The sequence below is a fragment of the Osmerus mordax genome, chromosome 3 (genome assembly GCF_038355195.1).
Source record: "Osmerus mordax isolate fOsmMor3 chromosome 3, fOsmMor3.pri, whole genome shotgun sequence".
NCBI lineage: Eukaryota > Metazoa > Chordata > Actinopteri > Osmeriformes > Osmeridae > Osmerus > Osmerus mordax.
Genome location: NC_090052.1, coordinates 23224461 through 23238272, shown reverse-complemented (window position 1 = coordinate 23238272; position 13812 = coordinate 23224461). Strand labels below are relative to the sequence as shown.

Below are 13812 nucleotides of genomic sequence, written 5' to 3'. Positions count from 1 at the left end.
GGAAGCTGGTGCCAAAGAGAGGAGGGTGAGATCACGGCTGGCTGGGCCCACTCACTGTTCACTCCTTTATCTCTCTCTCTCTTTCTCTCCTTCTCAGTCTGTCTCTCTGTATCTCCATCTGTGTCTCTCTATCTTTCTCAATCTATCTCTTTTTCTACATGTCTCTCTGTCTCTCTCCATCTCATTCTCCCCACTTGTTTCTCTCTGTCATCCTCTCTGCTTGTCCACCCCCCTCCTCCCAGACGGTGGCCTTTGCGAGGGGCCTGTGGACAAGGTTTGGCTGCCCAAGATAAGAGGTGGAGGGCTGTGGGGACGGAGGTGTCCGGAGTGAGGGGTCAGAGATAGGCAGGCAGGGCCATTGTTAGCGGTGCGACAGAGCCATGGAGCAGAGACAGGTGCGGGGGCAGATTACAGAGGGCCTGGACATGGAACACGTCTGAATCACGGTCAAAACCAACAAGGCAGCAGGCTCATTACTTAATCCATGGCCCTTAGTTTGGGACTAAACTAAACACTTGACATTCTTCAATCTGGTTACCTTTTTTATCCAAGGTCTTGTCGTGCATTGCTGTCCTCAGTGTTTGAAGGCTGGGTAGAACGCTGCTAGTTCTTGCTTTTGATGTTGGTTTGTTGTTTTATTAAATCTTGTGGTTGGATCACATCTAAATAAAGCAGCTGTGTTCCAAGTTCATGCTCCCTGTTCTCCGTCTGGTCACAGAAGCAAAGCATCTGCCCTGGAGCCCACAGCCCTGGAGCCCACAGCCCTAGAGCCCACAGCCGTGGAGCCCACAGCCGTGGAGCCCACAGCCCTGGAGCCCACAGCCCTGGAGCCCACAGCCCTGGAGCCCACAGCCCTGGAGCCCACAGCCCTGGAGCCCACAGCCCTGGAGCCCACAGCCCTGGAGCCCACAGCCGTGGAGCCCACAGCCGTGGAGCCCACAGCCGTGGAGCCCACAGCCGTGGAGCCCACAGCCCTGGAGCCCACAGCCCTGGAGCCCACAGCCGTGGAGCCCACAGCCCTGGAGCCCACAGCCGTGGAGCCCACAGCCCTGGAGCCCACAGCCCTGGAGCCCACAGCCGTGGAGCCCACAGCCCTGGAGCCTACAGCCAGAACCCACAACAACTGAAGCTGGAAAGGAAACCAGCTCCAGCACATTCCCAGAGAATTCCAGGCTGTCTCCAGAGCTCAGCTCTCTCGTCAAAGCCCCCTCTGGAGATCACACAGCGTGTAGTATGTGAAGGAATGCTACCAGGACAGGGAGTTGGGCAGTGGGGTGGGGGGGTGGGTGGGGGCAGTGGTACGGGGGGTGGGGGGGGCAGTGGGGGGGCGGGGTGGGGTCATAAAAACCAATTTCCCTGCATTTATATGGAGCCAACAGATTTTAATGGATCACATATAAACAATATAAAATTGTATAATCAAAGGTAGTTTACATTGACAGTTGAGGAGAATGTCCCCACAGTCTGAACTTGGATGGGAAAGTTCTGTAGTTAGGCTGGGACAGTCCATCAGAGTCCAGGACCTCTCCCACCACACAGTCCACTGGCTCAGGCCGCCTGGAAAAACCCTCCACAACTGCTGGTGAATTCAGAATGTCTAAATTAGGAGCACCCTCTGGCAGGTCACCAGGACAGCATTTTCCCATCAGTCCTCTTGGTCACACCAGGCTGGCCTGGGCGCTGGATCTCCAGACATGAAAGACAATAACGTTCTCACTCAGCTGACGTGAGATCCAAGTCACGGGTCTGTTATGGAAAGATATCTGAAAATACTTGTGTTTCATCATGTGACTGTTCACTACTTCACCATTTGTCCTTTTTCTCTCATGCTGAATGCAACAGGCCTTCACCCTCCAACAGGCCTCCATCAGGCCTCCACCCTCCATCAGGCCTCCACTCTCCATCAGGCCTCCACCCTCCAACAGGCCTCCATCAGGCCTCCAACAGGCCTCCATCAGGCCTCCATCAGGCCTCCATCAGGCCTCCACCCTCCATCAGGCCTCCACCCTCCATCAGGCCTCCATCAGGCCTCCACCCTCCATCAGGCCTCCATCCTCCCAGCTGAGCAAGCTGACAGGTGGAACCACAGACAAAGGCCAGGCTTTTCCCGGTGTGTGTGTGCGGAGGCAGTGTGGTTGGGAAGGGGTGTGTAGGGGTGTGTGTGTGTGTGTGTGGGGGGGGGGGTGTCCATGTGCTAAATGAGTTGTGTTATGTAAAACATTTCTCACACCATTCCAACACAGGGTCCTTACATATAAACACAACTGCCAAAGGGGCATTCCTCCGTAGTCATCTTACATTATTTACATATCCTGAAGGAGTTGGAAACCCAAAAGCTTCGAACTGAAGACATGTAGTGGCGGAGTGAGTTTCTCAGTGAGGATTATAAAGCTCGATATCGCCCTCGTGTGTCTGAATGATAGAATACACCCCTCTAGTCCCTCATGAAACAAACACGTAGACATGTATCTGTGTCTCAGGTCTTTGTGTTTCTGAGAACACACTGCTTCCTCCTTCCCACTCACACACACTTCTGTTGGAACAAAGACAATAGAAGTGACACATATTTTTTTACATTTTTTATACCTGAACTGTAAACATCGATACATTCAGATTAGCATATTACAATACAGTCATTCAGTTTCGCTGTCGTTACAACAACCCACCGGCGCCGTTCTCCTCCACAGAGGGTCCTACGGCCACTGCGTTCATCCGCAGCTCTCCACTCGTGGCAGGCGCCAAGGCGTTGCTGCCTTAGCCTTTTCTCTGCACTGTCAGCTTGTGGTAGTCTATGTGGCGAAACTCTGCACCAAACAGGCCAAACTGGACGAAGAAGATCATGACCAGGGCCCACTCGCATATTGCCCCCCCGGTTCGGTTCCCTGTGTTGTGGAATACGGCCACTGGTGGAGAGCGAGTGGTCAAGGAGCGTGAAGGATACACACTTCCAGAGTTGTTAGACTAAGGTGCTCCTCAAACCTGACTTCTGCAAACATGTAAATCTGAATGTATTTGAGTCTGCACTGCCTTTCATGTAGCTAATATGTATTTACAGTGTTCTTTGCAGGTGTTCTTCTGGGAGTGTGCATGCGTGCAGAAGGATACTGAGGATGACCAGGAGCGTGCAGCTGCTGCAGCACACGGTTCTGATCAGACCCACCCAGCAGCGCTCCGGAGAGGGCGCCGCCCTGTAGGTGAGCCACGCCTGCAGCCAGAAGTAGACCAGGCCCACGAAGAAGGCCAGACATGCCCCCAGCAGGTGGGGCCCTAACAGCACAGATTGCTGACAGATATGAAGACAAGGAGGAAATAGAGAGAGAGAGAGAGTGAGAGAGAGAGCGAGAGAGAGCGAGAGTGTGTGTTTCAATAGCCAAAGTTGTTATAATACCATAGCAAAGTATTCTAATTCCAGAATACTGTGACTGTCAGAGGAAGGAAGATGAGGAGAAAGAGACGGCTTCACCTGAAAGTTTCCGATGATGGAGATCCCTATAGAGGAGATGAACCCCAGGATGATGCTGGCTAAGTTCACCTTGCTGTCGTCACCATAGTCCCTGATCTGCTGGAAACGAATAACTACCACCCACAAGGCTGTGGGTGTGTGTGTGTTTTTGTGTTTGCATGTGAGAGTGTGCATATGTGTGTGCGTTTGTGTGTGCATGTGTGTGTGTGTGCATTTGTGTGTGTATGTGTGTGAGCGTGTGTGTGTGTGTTTGAGAGAGAAACAGAGGTGTTGCTGAATAAAGACATGGCTGAAAGCTAAAAATATAATGTCATGTACATGTTGCCCTAACCCCCCGTCTGAAGGGTCACCTACCAAGGACAGCGCAGGTGTTGCAGACCTGAGAGAAGATGCAGCTCTGCGGGCTGAAGGACCCACATGTGCTGGGATGGAAACACTGTTAGACAATTCCAACCTGTAGGACATGAGATCTGAATGCATCGACAGATGGGAACCAAGATTATCCTGGATAGCTGAACATCAGAATGAATTCTGTGAACTTAAATCTTGTCACGGCCAGAGATCATATTTTATAAGAGATTTAATTCCTACTTCACAGGTTATCTGTAAATCGTCAATCAAATGAAAAGACAGACATTATGTCATGGGCCAAAACTACTATATCTATACTGTAATGATGTCCACAGTTTGGGATGCATGTACTGTACCTAGGTGGATGTGTTCCCTACCTGATGTAAGGAAACTCCACAGTCACATTCACAGTCCCGTTGGACACAGCCATGCCAAACCTGATCAGGCCAAACTGGAGTTATCCTTCTGAGAACTTCAGTCCAGACACACTGGTTCAAACAGTCTCTCTTGAATCACAGCAAAGCTTTCTCTGAGACTAAAACTGACACGAGGAAGCCCGTCTTCAGGTGAAAATGTTTTCATGCTTGGATACAAATTGCAACAAACACAGTACAGAAGTAGTGGATATATACAGGTGTGCTAATCATAAATACTGTTTGACTGTGTTAGCATTAGACTTGCTGGCTAAGCTAACAGGAACCAAAGTGTGGCCTGGAGCGTCCAGGACATGGTGTGGGAGGGTGTGGTGGGGGGTTAGTGTAGGCAGGTCAGATACTCACACTAACCAGATGCCCACCGTACCAAACACAGCCAGACCGACCGGAAGCAACGCCCACAGCCACATCTGAGCAGGAGAGAGGGAGAGGGGGAGAGAGGGACAGGGGGACAGGGGGAGAAGGGGAGAGAGGGGGAGGTGAAAGTGAGAAAAATACATAAAGTGAAAAACACAAATAAAACATAAAAGTTGTCACTCCAACAACAACAAAAACACAGTTAAAAGAATGAGAGAATGTCTACAGGGCAGGAACCGCAGTCAGACCACATGAACGACCCACAAACAATATTCAGTTCACTCAGTGAAGAGAGGCAGTGAAGCCAGGGAACTCAGAATGAAGTCGAGGAACTTTCAGTCCGTGTAGCGCCACAAATTATCACAATAATCATAAATAAAACAGAAACAGCTTCTGTGTTTACCTGGATATCTTCGTAAACATACAAGATGATCTCATCAAAAGAAATGTGGTATTGTGAAGTTTTTGTTTGGTTAGGCTATCCAAGAAAATATGGAACCTTATATTCCTGGCAGTTATTCCGAAAGACAGATTTCACTGAGCGTACACCTGCTTAGCTGTAAGAAACATGCAACATAAATGACAGCTTTAACAATGCAGCAGTGTGGGGTGGTCTGGACTTTGAGCCCATTTTTGAATATTTATGACCTCTTGCATAGGTTCCTCCCAGTGATCCACAAACATGTCTTCCTCCACCTCCCTCTCACTATGAACCACCTGTATTTGAGATCCTCAAATGCTTTCCTCATCCTCGTCCATTTCAGGATCCTTTCCCACCAGACTTCTGATTCCTTTGGAAGTCTGAATGGTGAGACTACATTCAAATAGACACACGATTCTCACAAACATGCAGACGGACAACATACTCCCTTTTCCTTTCACATTAGTCACACTACTGCAATTAATCAATAATCAATTCCCTATCACATTTATTTTATGATGGTCTGAGTAATAGAGATAATGACAAAGGCTATGAGGTTCCATAACACCCGGCACCCCGTCTACTGAGCAGGACACAGAGAACTGACCTAGTGGATCAGAAGAAAACACTCATGATTTTAGTATTGGGAGTATTTTATTGTTGCACAGTACAACATTCATAAGGCTGCTCATGACAAAGGCTCACTTGGTGTGTGTGTGAGCGTGTGTGTGTGTGTGTGTGTGAGCGTGTGTGTGTGTGTGTGTGTGTGTGTGAGCGTGTGTGTGTGTGCGTGTGTGTGTGTGAGCGTGTGTGTGTGTGTGTGTGTGAGCGTGTGTGTGTGTGCGTGTGTGTGTGTGAGCGTGTGTGTGAGCGTGTGTGTGTGTGAGCGTGTGTGAGCGTGTGTGTGTGTGTGTGAGCGTGTGTGTGTGTGTGTGTGTGAGCGTGTGTGTGTGTGTGTGCGTGTGTGTGTGTGAGCGTGTGTGTGTGTGTGAGCGTGTGTGTGTGTGTGTGAGCGTGTGTGTGTGTGTGTGTGAGCGTGTGTGTGTGTGTGTGTGTGTGTGAGCGTGTGTGTGTGTGTGTGTGTGTGAGCGTGTGTGTGTGTGTGTGTGTGTGTGTGTGTGTCTACCTCCCACCCTGCGCTGTGGAAGCACCATCAGGCTTCACCACTTTACTCCACATTAATGACACACAGCAATGACACTGACAAATGACTTTGAACGCTGGTGGTAAAAGGACAGTTTTTACCATGTGCCACTAATCACCAGGGTGTGACTGAGAACATGACACTAACGCAGTCATCTGTGTGGGCGTCTAACAGAGCAATCACACGAGGCGTGTCTCTGAGTGGGCGTGGCTCAGAGCTCCAGCTCTATCTGGACGTCCATCTTGGCCCTGTAGGGCTCCAGCAGGGGACGGACCTCCTCGTCCAGGAAGTGTCTCACCTGAGGAGGGGGGGGGGGCAGAAACAGTGAGACAACAAGGGGCAGGAGAGGTAGTGAGCCCAGCAGGAAGTAACAGACTGGAGACTCAAAGAGAGACTCTTCTAAAGACTCTTCCACTGGGCTGTCTCTATCAGAGCACAGCCACAGAGGAGCCCAGGGTGGAGGATGATGTTGGGGAGGAACAGAGAGGAGGAGGAGCGGTGGAGGAGGAGGAGGGTGGAGGAGGAGGAGGGGTGGAGGAGGAGGGTGGTACCTGCTGTGGGGCACGGCCGATGAAGGTGGTGGGGTCCAGGAGGGAGTCCAGCTGGGCCAGGATGGGGGTGAAGTAGGGGTCGGCCTGGACCCTGGCCAGGAGGTCGTTGTCCCCGCCCTCCTGCTTGACCACAGCGGCCGCCTGCTGGGACAGCACCCGGATCTTCTCATGGCAGTCCTGCACACACGGGGGTCAGGGTCATGTGACACACGGGGGTCAGGGTCATGTGACACAGATCAAGTTAAACCAACTAGTCCAAAGGTGGAATTTAAACACTGTAGTACATTTCCCACAAGACAACACAAAACACCTAGTGTCCAGACACACACAGCATCACACAATTTAGACAGACATCAACAGACACAGATAAAGGAACTAAACACACCTGTCTGTTGCCTCCAGCCTTCACCATGGCCATGATGAGGTTCTCTGTAGCCATGAAGGGAAGCTCATGACGGATGTGTCTCTCAATCACCTGGCAGCCAGTGAGGAGAGACAGGAGAGAGGCAGGAGGAGAGACAGGAGAGAGGCAGGAGGCCAGCAAGGAGAGACAGGAGAGAGGCAGGAGGAGAGACAGGAGGCAGGAGGCCAGGGAGGAGAGACAGGAGAGAGGCAGGAGGAGAGACATGAGGCCAGGGAGGAGAGACAGGAGAGAGGCAGGAGGAGAGACAGGAGGAGAGAGGCAGGAGGCCAGTGAGGAGAGACAGGAGAGAGGCAGGAGGACAAACAGGAGAATGAACAGAATGTAGATGAAGTGCTTTACTGCTTTACTGGAACATCAGGGACTTGACCCCAGTGTTCATGCAATCAGATGAGCGGAAAACCATTTCCGACCGCCCTCCAGCAGTATGTTACATGACGTGTCCTGTATCAGGGGCAGGGTCGTACCTTGGGGTAAACCACCAGGCCCTCTGTGATGTTCTGCAGAGTGCTGAGGATGATGTCAGCGGTCAGGAAGGACTCAGGGAGAGAGATCCTCCTGAGGAGCACACACACAGAGAGACATGAGAGAGAGACATGGAGAAACACAGAGAGACATGAGAGAGAGACATGGAGAAACACAGAGAGACATGAGAGAGAGACATGGAGAAACACAGAGAGACATGAGAGAGAGACATGGAGAAACACAGAGAGACATGAGAGAGAGACAAGGAGAAACACAGAGACATGAGAGAGAGACATGGAGAAACACAGAGAGACATGAGAGAGAGACAAGGAGAAACACAGAGAGACATGAGAGAGAGACATGGAGAAACACAGAGACATGAGAGAGAGACAAGGAGAAACACAGAGACATGTGAGAGAGACATGGAGAAACACAGAGAGACATGAGAGAGAGACAAGGAGAAACACAGAGAGACATGAGAGAGAGAGACATGGAGAAACACAGAGAGACATGAGAGAGAGACATGGAGAAACACAGAGACATGAGAGAGAGACAAGGAGAAACACAGAGAGACATGAGAGAGACAAGGAGAAACACAGAGAGACATGAGAGAGACAAGGAGAAACAGAGAGACATGAGAGAGAGACATGGAGAAACAGAGAGACATGAGAGAGAGACATGGAGAAACAGAGAGAGACATGAGAGAGAGACATGGAGAAACACAGAGAGACATGAGAGAGACACGGAGAAACAGAGAGACATGGAGAAACACAGAGAGACATGAGAGAGACATGGAGAAACAGAGAGACATGAGAGAGAGACAAGGAGAAACACAGAGAGACATGAGAGAGAGACAAGGAGAAACACAGAGAGACATGAGAGAGACATGAGAGAGAGACATGGAGAAACACAGAGAGACATGAGAGAGACAAGGAGAAACAGAGAGACATGAGAGAGAGACATGGAGAAACAGAGAGACATGAGAGAGAGACATGGAGAAACAGAGAGACATGAGAGAGAGACAAGGAGAAACACAGAGAGACATGAGAGAGAGACATGGAGAAACAGAGAGACATGAGAGAGAGACATGGAGAAACACAGAGAGACATGAGAGAGAGACATGGAGAAACACAGAGACATGAGAGAGAGACAAGGAGAAACACAGGGAGACATGAGAGAGAGACATGGAGAAACGCAGAGAGACGCAGAGAGACAAGGAGAAACACAGGGAGACATGAGAGAGAGACATGGAGAAACGCAGAGAGACATGAGAGAGAGACATGTAGAAACGCAGAGAGACATGAGCAATAGAGAGAGAGATGTTGGACACTGTGCTCACCTGTTGGCACTGTCGTCCAATGTCCTCTCCAGCCACTGGACGGCAGCAGTCTGCAGGGGGTCAGAGATCAGCGCCATCAGGTGGCGAGCCAGACTACAGCAGCGCTCCGCCCGCATCGGGTTCCTCTTGTAAGGCATGGCACTGGACCCTGGAGGAGACAGTTTATTAACTAAGTCATTAGAGTGGAGACAGCATTGGGGTAAAGGGGATTGGGTATCTAGTCATGACGCACCAATCTGCTCTTTCTCAAAGGGCTCCTCTATCTCCTTCAGGTTAGCCAGCAGGCGGATGTCGGTGCAGATCTGATGGAGGAGAAGAGGGAGAGGAGTTTCACATGGTTAACAACTTAAACAACTACCCTTTAAGGCTTTATTAAGTTGAAATATAAGGGATGCTTTGCGTTTAGGTGGTATTTGAGACTGGAAGAACTCCTACAGTAAACTAATTCCGCATAGCACAAGGTGCAAACAACCTTAGTCTTGTCGAGGTTTCCATTGGGAAGCTTCTTAAAAATACATTTTCCCTGAAGCAAACCAGGCGGCTTCATAGCTGCATCCATGTTAGCACGTCACGTTTGATGTGATAATTTCATACACAAGGCATACACACAGGTTCGAAGACTCGTTCTCGCCCCCTACAGTGCAATTCGGCTAGGTATACATCCGCGCTAAAATATCAAGGTGAAAGTCATCATAGCTTGCGTAGTATCGACCCAGCTCCCAACCCAACTTTGAGAATAGATTAACGGCGATATTTTTTTTTATCGGCGATAAGAGTCACAGCGCCTTAACGCCGATAACGGCCCACCACTAATATATACATATCTATGCTGCAGCCCATCAGCCTTCCACACCCTGACCTCTGGAGGCTACTAGGGTGGTGTTTCCTCTGCTAGGGTGGTGTTTCCTCTGCTAGGGTAGTGTTTCCTATGCTAGGGTGGTGTTTCCTCAACTAGGGTGGTGTTTCCTATGCTAGGGTGGTGTTTCCTATGCTAGGGTGGTGTTTCCTATGCTAGGGTGGTGTTTCCTCTGCTAGGGTGGTGTTTCCTATGCTAGGGTGGTGTTTCCTATGCTAGGGTGGTGTTTCCTCTGCTAGGGTGGTGTTTCCTATGCTAGGGTGGTGTTTCCTATGCTAGGGTGGTGTTTCCTCAGGGGCAGCAGCTCACCTTGTGGACTGAGGCCCCCAGGCTGGCCAGGCTGGCCAGAGAGTCAACGTCCACCTTCCGGCTGTATGTCTGCCCCGTAACCAGGTAGGCTCTGCATGGCAACCATCACAAACACGAGGGAAAACAAGTTATCAAGAGTAAATGAGCCGGGTCCCGATAGCTGCATGAATATGACTGTTAAAGCTCCATCCTAAGACTAAGCAGTGACCGCTGGTGAGGCTCCTCATGTGTGCTTACTTTTTGAAGCCGGCCATCTCTGTGACCATCCTGTCCAGCTCCTCCACCTACAAAACAGAGAAGGAACAGTGTGAGAGAACTCTCTGTTTATATATGTGAATCAAGACATTTATTTCAGCGTATAAAGTGTTTACCTTCTCATGGTCCCCCTGGAAGAGCTGCAGGAAGCTAGCCTGGGTGCCTGTGGTTCCTTTGACCCCCCGGAAACGCAGGTCGTCGCGGGAACGCTGAAGGTTCCTCATGTCCATGGCCAGATCCTGGAGCCACAGACACGCCCGCTTGCCCACCGTGGTTAACTGGGCTGGTCTGGGGGGGAGGGGGGGAGGAGGACATGGAGGAAGATGAGATGTTCAGATCTGAGAGAAAATCAGCACGTCTAGAGTCAGAGAAGTTATGTCATGTAGTATTCACAGGAAAGGACAAGACTAGCATAAAGACATGTGTGATATAGACAGAGCATTCACTCACTGGTAGTGTGTGAAGCCCAGAGTTGGGAGGTCAGCATACTTCTCAGCAAAGTTCACCAGCCTGTCTGCCACACGGGCCAGCTATGAGCACACAGGAGCCACTCTTATTTACTGCTGAGCTTTCATGTTCTAATGGCTTATTAATAATATAATAATCTCCTCAGACACTGTCAGACATTACAAGCCTGTACTCTCACCTTGGGCAGCAGAATGTCAAAGCCATCTCGCAGCATGATCAAATCCTGAAGGAGACAAACGAATGGAGGTTGGATGACTAGGCAGCGCATGTGGAGCCCTCTGTGATATTGCGTTTTAAAAGGGTTATACAGACAAAATGGAGTTTGAAGATCAGCATGGGGCCAGTGAGGGGTGAGAGGGGGGCAGTGAGGGGTGACGGGGGCAGTTACCGTGTTGTCCCCAACATAGCAGGAGGTGGCGCCCAGGTGGATGATGGGTGCGGCGGAGGGGCAGCAGTGGGCGAATGTGTGCACGTGGGCCATGACATCATGCCTCAGCTTGCGCTCCTCATCCGCCGCCATGGCGAAGTCGATGTCCTCCCTGTGGCTCTCCATCTCTGCCACCTGGGCATCGGTGATGGGCAGGCCCAGGGCCTGGGCAGAGGGACGGGGCAGAGAGGAGGGAGAGCAGGGCAGGGGGAGAGTAGAGGGGGAAGAGGGGGGAAGGACGAGCAGAGAAGGGGGAGGCAGCAAAGGAGGAGATGGGAAACGAGAGAAGGCTTTATTAAGTTGAAATATTTCCGCTAAAGTTTCAATGTTTATGGTAAACCGTATTTTAATAGCAGGAATGCTTGGCTGAGTGGTGTACACTCCGTGTTCAACTCTGCTGTTTCAGAATATAAAATCTATTAGCACCAAGACTAAAGATGATGAAATACTGTCCTCATCTCCGGTAGGCTGGAACACATGTTGGGGTTCTGATTACAGTTTAAGTGGTGATAGCACACAGAGCTATGTTGAAAGTCATGTGGCATTCAGGAAATTCAATTAGGAATTTGTCCCAAGCAAAGCAACTGATTAAGTACAACAGTCACGAGGTGAACCACCTATCCGGGCTGGTTGGGGCTAGTCAGGGACAGGGTAGCGATGGGCCTTGGGTTGGGGAGAAAGTGAGGGCCGAGGCCAGTTCTCTGGGTCAGTATCCTGTTTCCCTGACATTCTGAGCTATTTTAGACTTTAGTCCAGTCTCCAGAGAAAAACGATGTTGTTCCGCAATGCTTCATGAAACTTCGACTTAAGTAACAATACAAGTTCCCAAATCTGCCCTGATCTCTTGAGACAATACTGACACCACTCCAGAATTCAGTAGAGATCAGTAAAGAATAAATAGGATTAATACAACATTCAGACAGGGACTAGCTCAGCTGACTAACTAATCTGACCTACCAAGATACCTTGGAGGATACTATTGACAAGTCCGTACTGCTCACAGTATAGTAAATCAATCTCACAACCGCTGCTTCAAGGGATCCATCTTTAACACGTTATGGATTTAGGGTAAAATACATCAAAGCTACTCAACCAGCTTGACGGCTCACATGACCAGTTCCTGCAACTGGAAGACCACCTTACACGCGGCTGCTCGTCTTCCAGGCTACCAAGCTTGTCTTAGAGACCACTTCATTTAAAAGGTCTCTAAAACTATATTTAGACAAGGGAACTTGATCGTTGACCTTTTTCAAGGTTGCAAAGTTCACATTTACTCCAATCAGATGCACAGAGTTTAAGTTTGCAGCGGTACGGTAAACTACCGACAAAATAACAAGTGTATCGTGTATGTCACGTGTAGTTTTAGCTAGCTACAGATTACTGTATCAAACCTTTTCAGCTTTGGCCAGGTAGATCCAAAGCTTCCTCCAGGTCGTGAATTTCTTTCTGTCACTGAAGTTGTAGGCCATTTCTTTGCTGGCATACCGTGACACCAGCGGTGAACGGTACATCATAAACTCGTCTCCAGAGCCGTCCATGTTCAGAATGTCTGGGTAGCTAGTTATTTCTTCCTAAATCTTGTCGACTCTGCACTGTGACAGTCCGCTGTGTCCGGAACCCATAGATTGTAGAGCCTTAGCGCTGCTGTCCATCACTGCACCACTTACTTTTACGACAGTCGACATACGGTAGAAGGCGTGCCAGGAGCGTGTTTGACATGCTGGCGCGTGAGGTGGTTTAAAGCGACAGACGGGGGGTGTGTGTGTGTACCCTCAAATCTGACAAAAGTGGCGCCCTCGTGTCACGATATTGACAATCTCGTCTTTAGAATAGAAACCTTTCTACGATGTACCAGTCTTGCTTGGTGCTGTCTGTCTGAATGAAATGCGGGCTAGTCCTCAGACTTCGCGCGACCTCTTTTCGGTTGCTAGTGTTATGAATCAGCCGACAGGTTCTGTCATTGGTGAAACAGTCTTTTCTACACATCCCTCACATTTGCCCACAATTAACAATTGCAGGCATTGTTAAAGGCGGTACACTATTAGGATACAGTTTTTATTTATAAAAAGGTACGTCAATGAAGATGAATGGAGGTGAAATATCGTCGAATTTCGAAGTATATGTGCCCTCTTTACTATGTAATAAATTCAATGGTGTACGTAAATAGTTTTTAGGTGCAAAATAGTTCTCCCTGACCCCCCGTGTCTTCAACTCTTGTATTGTAATTAAATGATCAAACATTATCACAGCGCTCACAGGAGCATCTTCGTCTTGTGTCCTGTGCGGTTCCTGCTGTCTGAGGGCAGTCTGCTCGGTGAAAAGCACTCTGCCCTGCCTGTGCTTGAGCCAGCGTCCGCCTCCGTTTCCCTTCTGTGACGAATCACATCCCTGAAGCCGCAGACACCGAATGAAGCACCCATCTGCATTGCACAATCTTTGTTATTGAACAGATGACTGAGGAGAGTAAGGAGAACAGGGAAGAGGAGGGAGAAGAGCGAATAGAAGCAGTGGAGAAGAGGGAGAAAGAGGCGACATAGAGAGAGAGAGAGAG

General features: G+C 49.8%; 3 protein-coding genes across 3 annotated transcripts in view; 1 reads left to right on the top strand and 2 right to left on the bottom strand.

The window, feature by feature from the left end:
* The window catches only part of si:dkey-110g7.8 (GTPase IMAP family member 8), a 65380-nt gene that overhangs the window by 49087 nt on the left and 2481 nt on the right, over window positions 1-13812 (top strand). The window lies entirely within an intron of this gene.
* tmem150b (transmembrane protein 150B) lies at window positions 2613-5146 on the bottom strand. The gene is made up of 7 exons (XM_067233440.1): window positions 5009-5146; window positions 4594-4658; window positions 4192-4251; window positions 3818-3885; window positions 3464-3591; window positions 3106-3283; window positions 2613-2903 (listed from the first exon to the last, which is right to left on the bottom strand). Exons 2-7 carry the CDS (start codon window positions 4656-4658, stop codon window positions 2755-2757), a joined length of 648 nt encoding a protein of 215 aa, XP_067089541.1. The 5' UTR covers window positions 5009-5146; the 3' UTR covers window positions 2613-2754.
* adsl (adenylosuccinate lyase) lies at window positions 6254-13525 on the bottom strand. Its single transcript, XM_067232338.1, has 13 exons — window positions 12653-13525; window positions 11223-11426; window positions 11013-11057; window positions 10817-10896; window positions 10483-10654; window positions 10349-10395; window positions 10112-10202; window positions 9179-9248; window positions 8947-9094; window positions 7610-7700; window positions 7107-7196; window positions 6722-6898; window positions 6254-6468 (listed from the first exon to the last, which is right to left on the bottom strand). Exons 1-13 carry the CDS (start codon window positions 12797-12799, stop codon window positions 6382-6384), a joined length of 1449 nt encoding a protein of 482 aa, XP_067088439.1. The 5' UTR covers window positions 12800-13525; the 3' UTR covers window positions 6254-6381.